This window comes from Archocentrus centrarchus, chromosome 23, assembly GCF_007364275.1.
Source record: "Archocentrus centrarchus isolate MPI-CPG fArcCen1 chromosome 23, fArcCen1, whole genome shotgun sequence".
Lineage (NCBI taxonomy): Eukaryota > Metazoa > Chordata > Actinopteri > Cichliformes > Cichlidae > Archocentrus > Archocentrus centrarchus.
The window spans coordinates 23,884,412-23,895,640 of NC_044368.1; the positions used below are offsets into that span (position 1 = coordinate 23,884,412).

The 11,229-nt window shown below is 39.1% G+C and overlaps 1 protein-coding gene across 1 annotated transcript in view; it reads right to left on the reverse strand.

The window, feature by feature from the left end:
* Positions 1–5,059, reverse strand: part of LOC115773832 (mucin-2-like) — a 29,229-nt gene extending 24,170 nt beyond the window's left edge. Inside the window, exons 1-17 of the mRNA XM_030720751.1 lie at positions 5,011–5,059; positions 4,720–4,761; positions 4,302–4,527; positions 3,517–3,646; positions 3,347–3,410; positions 3,075–3,157; positions 2,761–2,875; positions 2,384–2,509; positions 2,160–2,280; positions 1,926–2,061; positions 1,753–1,830; positions 1,586–1,655; positions 1,353–1,490; positions 1,128–1,277; positions 665–759; positions 455–587; positions 74–317 (exon numbers count right to left, since the gene is read on the reverse strand). Coding sequence (XP_030576611.1) covers positions 74–317; positions 455–587; positions 665–759; positions 1,128–1,277; positions 1,353–1,490; positions 1,586–1,655; positions 1,753–1,830; positions 1,926–2,061; positions 2,160–2,280; positions 2,384–2,509; positions 2,761–2,875; positions 3,075–3,157; positions 3,347–3,410; positions 3,517–3,646; positions 4,302–4,527; positions 4,720–4,761; positions 5,011–5,059 — 2,000 coding nt within the window. The remainder of the gene's footprint in view (positions 1–73; positions 318–454; positions 588–664; positions 760–1,127; positions 1,278–1,352; positions 1,491–1,585; positions 1,656–1,752; positions 1,831–1,925; positions 2,062–2,159; positions 2,281–2,383; positions 2,510–2,760; positions 2,876–3,074; positions 3,158–3,346; positions 3,411–3,516; positions 3,647–4,301; positions 4,528–4,719; positions 4,762–5,010) is intronic.
* Positions 5,060–11,229: the final 6,170 nt, after the last annotated feature.

Genomic DNA, 11,229 nt, shown 5'->3' on the forward strand with positions numbered 1-11,229 from the left:
AAAATATTAATGAAGCAAAATGTAAATGATAAAGTATTTTAAATAACTGCAAATTTTCATACAATCTGCTTACCACTTCCGGCCATCAATAACAACTGGACCTGGTGGTGTTACACCGCCACTGTGATAGCATACACACTGTGCCTTTGGGGTGCAAGTTTGATCTTGATTCAGATATGTTCCCTCTGGGCAGCCACATCCCTCCACAGGAAAATCATCCACTTCACAGAAAAAATCAGGTCCAGACAGGGAGCGGCATGTGCTGTTGCAAGCTCTTATGTTGTAGGAAAACTCTTGGTTCTTTGGACATGTCAGAGCTGTAACACAACATTTGCATCAACAATATGATTGATTAACACTGATGTCAAAGAGTTTTTTTCAAATTTGTGTGAAGATATTGCCAGAATAAGCGCACTAAATATCCCTGTGGTAATTAAATGAAAGCTGAACTTACTGCATTTTGTAGCTTCCCTCCAGTCACCAACAAAAACCCCCAAACTGGTGCAAGCTTTGGCATAGCTGGCTAATGCAACGCACAAGCAACCTTGCACATTCCTGCCACAGTTACATGTCCTTTGAATACAGGCCTGCCGACAAAAATCATCTTAACATGAGTCAAATTAACCCTTGAAAATTTTATTATGATAATTTTATGTGTGCTTACTGTGTGGTATTGATCCGGTGGCAAATAACCATGGCACTTAGCAAATATTCCAGTTGGGTTGATCAACACAGAACACTTTTCATCAGCAAACATTTCTGAAAAAAGGACATAAAATGTATTTTTTTCTTTCTTTCTATTTATGCATGTATGTATCTGCATAAAAGTCTTTGATACAGTAAAGTCCTTAGAGGCATATGAAGGTTACAATGATGTGTAGCGAGGTTTGCATCATAGATCCCATTTATTTAATAGCCTAAATTATAAAAGGTAATTTGAAAAAATCTTTTTCTACTATTAGAGTATTTTGTTTCTGTTTTCCAAATTACTTTAAGTGGTAACATTTTTAAGACACTATTAGTAAGAAAATCAAGCCAGATGTCAAGGTGAATTCCACTATAATGCCTTGTTGTGCTGTGTCTTCATACATGCATTTTCAATTTCAATCACATTTATTCATTAGTACCATTGTGAGTGTTGATGCAGGTGGTGGGTATGTTCACTGCACAAGCGCCCACACTCCAGGACAGAGCGAAAGGCTGAGCCGAGTTCTCGACGATCCCGCTGCTGCTGGTGAAGTCGTCTGTGCTGTCACTGTTGCTGTTGCCACAAAGGCCTGAACAACAGATTGACTGGTCATTCCACTAATTATGCTTTTAATGCAATTTGACTTTTGCTTGTTTTGTTTTACCTGAGGTGGTGCTTTTGTGTTTTCTAGGAACAGAGATGTAGAGCTGGATTTGAGGTGACATCTGGACTTGGATCTTAATATCAGTGGATGTCTCAACTTGCACGTACATGGAGGACTGCCAGAAAACCGTGGCATAATCTGAAAGCGGCAAGTAAGAGTCTTGGTAAATTAGTTCTCAACAAATTATCAAATGTTGGCATTGCAAGGCTACCAGACGGTTTACTTTGACGTACCAGACATATGAAACTGAGTAATCGCTTGGTCTCCAAATGTAACCATGTTGTCTGTAAATGTATATGTTTCCTGAAAGTTCAAGAAAGGGGTTATTTAGAGTTAAGGATGAATGGATGGATTTAGATATCAAGTAAATTTGAAGTCGGTGCTCAGAGATTGGCTGTACCTGAAAACCCCGGAGAACAATTTTTTTCAGTGATGCATCCTTTTCAGCAAACTGAATTACCACCGTCCAGTTGAAACCCTGCATGTGGCCGTAAATAAATTACACAGTAGTCAGTATCATGCAACAGGGAAAGTCAGATTTATGTTGCATATTAGAGGAGGAGGACAAATTACCTGAAATGCTAAGTATGAACATTTACTGGGGAGGGCATATTGTTTGCCATCAAATGTTGTCACAAACTGCCCTTCAATTAGACATCTTGTTGGGCAGAAGTTTTCAGAGCAAAGCCACTTTCCACCTTTACACAAGCTGGGTACAGATTTAAACAAGAAATCATGACAAACAGTCACCTCAAGGTGCTTTAGTTTGTAAATTAAAGACCCTACGTATACTACATTTGTACTTACCATGACTGACACCTGGTGCTACGTGTCTCTCCAGTTAAATAGGTCTTCTTAGCAAACACACAGGGGCAGCTGGTCAAATTCACGCACTGGTAGCCGTCCACGTGATCATTAAGCACCGTGCCTACATACATGTTCAATGCAACCTTAATATGTATCTAAATAATGAACCCACATTATTTGATTAAGCTCTTAAAAGCGCATTTAAAAAAAAATGCAGTGCTCACCTTTTGGGCAGACACAGGAGCTGGTGATATCCTGGCTGGTGATTTGGGGCGCAGGGTTTGAGCAGCTAGGAAGAAAGGCCGTACCTTCTTCGTCATAAACCAGGTCTCCAGGGCAAGTTGGTTGAGCTAGAGTTAGCCAAAAATGCAAAAAATTAATTCCATAACTTAAGGAAACACAAACCTCATAAAGGTAATAATTCTAAATTAAAATATAAATAACTAATTTTAGATAACTAATCTGATATCCTGATATCTGACATCTCATCTTATTAAAGAAAAAAAAAATCACCCACCACATTCGGTGATGCTTGTCCATTTACTCCAGAAACCTTTTTTTTTTTCCCCAGAAAGCGTTGCAATCTCTTTGAAGAAAGCACAGCTGATGTCTTTGCTGTTTTCATAACTGTAAATGTTCTTGTAACAGAGTTGGCGGTAATGAAGCCACCTTGAATCCAGAGAATCCGAGATGAAGGAAAATATTTGACTGCATACCTGCAAATATCAGCAGAGCAACTGTCTGAGGCGATTGATTCAAACCTTGGTTTGAAGTGTAAGCATAGTTCATATCATATTCACACCAGTAACTTTAACTAAGTCATCACTTTATAACTAACAAGTCAGCGGTGTTGAGAAATTTATATCCTCTGTGTTTTTAAGGTTTAACAGGCGTGAAAAAAAATGCAGAACTTACTGGATTGGGAGCAGAGACGGGATCTCTGGTTTGACACGCGTCATCAATAAGCACGCTCTCTCTGATCAGCTGCTGCTCATTGTCTTAATTCATAAAAAGGCAAACGCAAAAGGCAAAAATCATTTACTAGTCACATATTTTATGCAATTATTCATACTATCCATATTGCTTGCAAACAAAAACCTTCACTAATATTATTCAATCTAGTTTTGCCATGTATTGTATTACAACTGTAAAACTACTGTTACTACTCCTGCATCTATTTATCTCACCTGTTATGTTATATTTTCCACACAGTCCACTCATATCAGTGCTCAGCTCCCGCTCCAGCTCCACCTTAACCGCAAATGATTGGACAACTTTAGGAGTAATACAGATTTTTATTGTTTGTATCTGTGCACCTATGTTTAGGTTCCTTCCTGCATGATACAACTTCTCTCACCCAAAGAGTGTCTATTCCTCCGGGTACACTGTGCCAGGTTATGGACAGAGGCAGCAATGCGCTCTTCAGTTTAGTGTAGATGCCGTACTGAAAAATGTGCTGGTAGGTTTGATCGTATGGAAGGGAAACACTGTAAGCAAGCATACAGAGGCATCAGATCAGTGTCAGAGTGGTAGCTCCTCAACAGCATAAATAGTAGTAAATACTACTATTAAAAAAAAATAAGGAATAAAAAATACTGGTAACATATAATACTTTCAACTGCCTCCAAAACACTTTGTTACTTTGCAGAAAATGACAATATGCAAAAATTATGTATGTTTTCCATTTGAACCAATCTGAGATAACAGCAGGAGTGCATAAATCAGAAGCATCATCCACAAAGTAGGAATAATCAAATCTCATTGTTTTGTAACCTGCTCTTTGGAACTAGTCCTTAAACTGTCAGTGATTGTGTGTATTTTTTATTCTACAAAACCCTCTTACCACAAAAGCAGAGAAATGCCCATTTTTTTAAACTGTGAAAATTATAGTCATCACATTTACCAACTTTTTTTGGTGGGACATCATCATGAAGCAGAACATTGTGAGAGGTTTACCAGAGAACATATGTTCTTGTCTGGGACAGCTGCTTAGATACAATAGGTGCAACACTCCCATTTGTGCCATGTGGCAATGGGTGTGCTACACTTGCAGAGAATTGTATTTAAATATGTACACAATCATATTGCATGTTTCTGTAGCCATGGTTTCTCATATATAAACATCTAGATTTGAGTCCAAACCTGTTATCCTCCACCAGGATGCTTCCATTCATCAGAACTGTCCTGACTTTATTAATAATGATGCTGACTTGCTCCACCAGCCCATCGTTGCTTCGACGTAGAGAAATGTCACATTCAACCCGGTTGTAGGCGAACCGCGTTAGAGTGAACGGACAATTGGAGTGCACATAGAATCCTGAACCTTGGAAAGGCAGGACGACTCCACTGCCGAAAGTCCTGCAAGTGTCTGAAGACAAAAATGGTCGGAATTTACTGGGTGCGAACATCACTGACTGAATTCAACAATGAATCAATAAATCAGTTCAGTCATTTTGTTATGCGGGAAATCTGATTTGAAAAATAAAAAAATTATTATAACAAAATATAGCATTATTAAATAACTGATTTTATTTACATTACCACCCCTGTAATTACTCACATTTTTGGGTTTCAGTTGTCACAGAGTCAGCTGTCCCAAAAACTACAAAGACAATAAAGAAATATGTGGAATAACAAAAATAGTTTTGATTCAACAAATAAATATTTTTATGGAAAATTATTTTGTTTTATACACACACACACACCCACCCACACACACATACACACACTGTAGAATGTCAGTCGTAATTTGTTTTTGGCCATTCTTGACATTATTGTTTGTCTACTGTTTATCCATCCATCCATCCATCCATCCAGTTTAACTTTATTAAATGAAAACACTGCACGATACCTGAAATCAGTGAAATGCAGAGAGCCAGCATCCATCTCTGTAAGGTCATGCTGCCTGTTGCTCCCAAGCTGCAGGTGCAACCAGGAGGAAGTGCAGAGTCAGCCCACGACAGGGCTTATATATACTGTGTCAACCCTCATACACTACCTAAGTGACCACACACACACACACACACACACACACACACACACACACACACACACACACACACACACACGTCATGTTCCCATTACTCAAGGGCACATTACTTTGACTTGCATTCATTTCCTGGAGATCCAATCTGACCTTAATCTTTCGCACTACTTGCCTTACTCTTTGTCCTGTTTCCAAAATGTAATGATTCACATTAGGAAATGCATTTATTTGTCCCCTAATCTTTTGTGTAGATATAGTCATATTTAGCTTGAAATTTGTAAAGCAAATTCACAAACTTAGGAAAAAAATGAATAGAATTAAGCAGTGAAAAACAAACCATCAGACACTAAAAAGTTCAGGCATTTTAAAGCTTACCCTTTTCAGCATTATTCAATAAAGATGACAACATAAAGAAATTATGGTGTAAAGATGTAAGTGGAAGAAAATTAGTACTTAAATAAAGTCATTTATTTTCATGCACATGTTTCTCTGAAATCACACAGATCAATATTATGGGGATCTGACTACACCAAAAAAATATTCCAAGATTTTGGATCATCTGTTTATGTGGGATGTCATTTAATGTGGTCTGCATTGCTTACACATTTAATCAGAAAGCTGTGCCAATAGTTCTTGGCTTTATTGTGACATCATTCATTTAATTCACAAAGAAGTTTTACCCTTTTTTGGAAATGAAGCAACTCTCATTCTATTTGAAACTGATTCCATTTGGAACAGTTCGTAGTCTCCATGTAAAAGTAGCCACTATGTTATTTAAACTGAACTTTCACTGTGAAATAGACTCCACACATAAACAGATGCATGTCTCCTAAAAGCACTTCCTGTAACTGTAACCTCATTTTAACTGGACTACACCCCTGACCACGTCAATGAAAAGCCAAGCTCCTCTATTGTTCTCTCTCTTACTCTGTTATGTCACTCTTACTTCATTCTCCTGGTAATGACTTGGTGACCTCTGAGCTGAACTCTCCTCTGCCTAGGACAAGTGGAAGAAACCCTGCTATTGGCTACAGAGCAAGATTACATGATTTATAGCTACTGAGTGCGAAATCCCAGGACTATTGTTATTAATGGGAACTGCAGTCTCTAAATGCTTCCTATAGCTTCTAATGAGAGTCTGGATTCTGGTTGAAGGTATTTTGGACCATTCTTCTTTCCAAAACATCTCCAGTTCAGTCAGGTTTGATGGTTTCCGAGCATGGACAGCCCGCTTTAAATCACACCACAGATTTTCAATAATATTCAGGTCTGGGGACTGAGATGGCCTTTCCAGAACGTTGTACTTGTTCCTCTGCATGAATGCCTCAGTAGATTTTGAGCAGGATTTAGGGTCGTTGTCTTGTTGAAGTATCCAGCCCCGGCGCAACTTCAGCTTTGTCCCTGATTCTTGAACATTGTTCTCAAGAATCTGCTGATATTGACTGGAATTCATGCGACCCTCAACTTTAACAAGATTCCCAGTACATGCACTGGCCACACAGCCCCACAGCATGATGGAACCACCACCAAATCTTACTGTGGGTAGCAAGTGTATGTCTTGGAATGATGTATTCTTTTTCCACCATGCATACCGCCCCTTGTTATGTCCAAATAACTCAATTTTAGTTTCATCAGTCCACAGCATCTTATTCCAAAGTGAAGCTGACTTGTTCAAATGTGCTTTAGCGACTCTGTTTGTGGCGTGCGCACAGAAAAGGCTTCTTCTGCATTACTCTCCCATACAGCCTCTCCTTGCGGAAAGTGCGCTGAACAGTTGAACAATGCACAGTGACACCATCTGCAGCACGATGTTGTTGTAGGTCTTTGGAGCTGCTCTGTGGGTTGACTATAACTCTTCTCACCAGCCTATCAGAGATTTTTCTTGGCCTGCCACTTTGGGCCTTAACTAGAACTGTGCCTGTGGTATTCCATTTCCTCACTATGTTCCTCACATCCGGAATCTCTGAGAGAGCTTTTTGTATCCTTCTCCTAAACCATGATGTTGAACAATCTTTGTTTTCAGCTCATTTGAGAGTTGTTTTGAGGCTCCCATGTTGCCACTCTTCAGAGAAGATGCAAAGAGGAGAAACACTTGCAATTGGCCAGCTTAACCCTTTCTCATAATTGGATTCACCTGTGTATGTAGGTCAAGGGTCAATGAGCTTACAAAACAAATTTTGTGTTCCAATAATTAGTGCTAAAGGTATTCAAATAAAAAACAAAAAAACAACAAGGGTGTCCAAACTTATGTACCCTCCTAATTTTGTTTAAATAATTATTGCACACTTTCTGTAAATCCTATAAACTTCATTGCACTTCTCAGATATCACTGTGTTCATCTGTTGTATGATATATTTAACTGAAATTGCTGATCCGAACAACCAATGATTTATAAAGGAAAATTATGAAATGTATCAGGGGTGCCCAGACTTTTGCATACCACTGTATACCAAAGCATCATTATAATGAAAACAAATTTATCTTGGATACGACAAAGGTAAGCAGAAATACAGCACGGCAAAGTTCCAGGTAGGCGGCTAACTGCCGCTGCCTCGCATTGCTCTTGATTATTGAAAATAATTTTTAGTTTTATCCCTTTGCCATGAGATTATGCATAAATTTGTCTCATGGTTCATATTAGCAAATGAAGTAATTTGGCAAACTAATTTTTCCCTATTTATGCATAATTTTGCTAGCAGTAATATTAGTAAGGTATGGTTAGCATACCACAAGTTATCAGTGCTTCATGAACGGTGATAACATAAAACACGCTATACACGAAAGAGAGCCATTCAAGTAAGGGACTTTGGATTCTTGCAGGGTAAAATATTTTACAGGTTTATTGATACTTGCTAATGAATTTCAGCAAATGTCACAGATCAGGCTTCAGCAGCAAATGCACTTTTTTGAACACAAAAGAAAGGTGACATTTTCTTGTATGACAGTCATAGAGCTCAGCTAAACGACACAAAACACCTGCAAATGACTCCCAGACTCACAAAAACTGACACATTTATAGTCATCACTTTCAGTTAGGGAATTTACCTGAAGAAATTAGAGATTGGTAAGCCTTTTACTTGTCTCTGCCTATTGCCTGGGGCCCATTGTTTTATAATCCAAACCTGTATTGTCCTTGTTGTTTATCTGGAAAGCTGATTTTATTATAATTCTTGCACAGACAAAACTAGTAGTTTTGACAATTGGTGAAAAGATACTTGTATCAATTGGCAAAGTCTTTCAATTATGGCCAAAGGATGCATGTTTATTAGATACTTAGATCAAAAAGTTTTTAAAATGTGACGTGTCCACAGATGAATTAGTTTACTCTGACATTTAAACTAAGCTTTTACGTAAACAGTTGCACCTTTCCTCCAGTAATTTCCTGCAAATGCAACTGTAACCTGATATCAACTGACTACACCCCTGCTTGGGTCAAACAAATCTCTAGCAGTTACCACTTCCTTCTTTGAGAGTAGAATACATCCACATACCTTAATGTATAAAATAGGGGAAATAATGATTTGATCCCCTGCTGAATTTGTGAATATCAACAAAGAAATTCAGGAAAAACATTACATAAAAGTTAGGAATTGATTTGCATGTCATTAAGGGAATAAGTATTTGATTCCCTACAACCCATGTAGAATTCTGGCTCCCACAGGTTACAGTCCATCAATTACTGATGCTACTGGTCTCAGCTCATTATATGTAGAAAGCACAAGACTTTCAACAAGATCGTGGTTAGAATGTGACAACTGTTGGTATGTTGGTATGATTATTCGGAAATGCAAAAATATAAAATGAACATCAGTCACCCTCAATTCGGAGCATCGTGCAAGATGGAGTGAAGATAATCATGAGAAAGGTGGCGGATAAACCCAAAACAACAGTACCAGTGAAATGTTTAGATTCACCCATGAGTGTGTAAATGGGAGGAGCTTGTTAATGATCTGAAGGTAGTTGGGACTACAGTCATCAAGAACACCCCTGGTAAAACACTACGGCGTAGTGGACTGAAATCCTGTTGTGCCCAGAAGGTCCCCCTGTTCAAGAAGGCCCATCTTGAGTTTGCCACTTCCGCTTATCTGAGGCCCAGGTGCAGGGGCAGCAGCCTAAGCGGAAAAAAGCCAGACCTCCCTCACGCCAGCCAAGTTTGCCAGTGAATATTTAAATGACTTAGAAAAGGCTTGGGAGAAAGTGCTGTAAAATTGAAATCTTTGGCATCAACTCAACCTGCTGTGTTAGAGAAAAAGAAATGCCCAAAGAACATCATCCCCACAGTCAAGAATCATTGCAGTGTGCTCTGGGGCTGTTTTTCTGCTAAAGGTTTTTTTGCTTCTGCTAAAGGTTTTTTTGCTTCACTGCATTGAGGGGACAATGAATGGGGCCAAAGCTTGGTCAAGAAACCGCCTTCCCCTTAGAGCATGGGTCATGGATGGGTCTTCCAGCATGACAATGACTCAAAACATACCACCAAGGCAACAAAGGAAGTGGCTAAAGAAGAAGTACATTAAGGTCATGGAGTTGCCCAGCCTGTCTCCAAACCTGAGTCCCATAGAAAATCTGTGGAGGGAGCTATAGCTTTGAGTTGCGCAACTCTAAAATCTTTCATCAGCACGTTGATATGGTATTTTTGTTTTAGTCATTCAGTTAAATATTACCCAGATTTCGCAAATGATAGTTTAGCATATTTAGTATGCTAATAAGAAAATATGCCAGTTGCACCAACACATTTCTACATGTTGACATCTTTTATCATATTTATTGTATTTTTAGTGTTTTATTTATGATGAATAGCATTGGCTGTACACCAATCAAGCATCACATTATGACCAACTGTCTATCATTGTATTGGTCCCACTTTTGCAGCCAAAACAGCCTTGACCTATTGAGACATGGACTCCTCTGGTGCAGATACAACAGTACACCTTAAGTAAGTGGGACATGTCAAAGTAACATCCACATGGATGGCAGGACCCTAAGCATCACATTGCTCCTGCTTGGCTTCCCTTCTTTCCATGGTGCATCATGGTGCCAGGTTTTCCCCAGGTAAGCAATGCAGAGGGGGGTGACAGGAGTCAGCATGGTCTATGGCCATGACACCCCAAACACAACAAACTACAATGCTTTGTGTATTTGGACACCCTTCTATCAGAACCAATTTGGCAATTTGAGCTACAGTAGCTTGTCTTTTGGATTGGTCCACATGGTCACATGCATCAATGAGCCTTGGCACTGTTGATGGTTCACCACTGTTCCTTCCTTGGACCATTATGATATGTACTGACTGCTGAAGACCAGGAATACGACATTGAGCAGCATTATCAGCTTCATCAGCCAGTGGTCACAATGTTATGCTTGATCAGTGAATATGAAAGATTACCGCAGTCTGAAAAGTGAAGCCAATGCAGAAGTGCTGTGTGTTATTCCAAGTGTTTGATTTGATAGTTTACCTTAAGTTTCTCTTAAGTTATCTCATGTTTTCTGTCTTTGTAAAGTAGAATTTGCCATTTGTAGCTCTGGTAACAAACAATGTTAAGAGTAACTCCAGATAAGATCGGCATGCAAATGTGGTTGGTCTGAGTATTTCAGAAACTTCTGACCTATTTGGATGTTTTTGCACAAAAATCTTTAGGTTGAAGGCACAGTCCATCAATCTATGAGCGTAAGCAGCAGAAGACCACACTTGGTGCTGTGGCACTCACCTAAACTGGAAACTGAGGCCACAGTTCACACAGACTCACCAAAATTGGACAACAAAAAACTAGAAAAACATTGACTGGTACAGTCAAAAACTACGGTTGAAATTAAAGAGCACTATGATAGGCCTGCTGTTTTGGATAGAAACCCAAAACAGCAGGCCTTTTTGAAGCAGATTTAGCTGCACCCCTGGTTACAGAATCAAGCTCAAATCATACTTCAAATACTTGTCAAGATGCCTGGCCTTTAAAACTTTGCTCCTCTGTGAACGCAACCAAATGCATCAACAGACGCGCTCCACCAAAATGTCCAGGTGAATACTGCAGTATTTATTTATCTATATAGAGGTGCAACAACTGCGTATGCTGCCATGTGGGAGAGAAT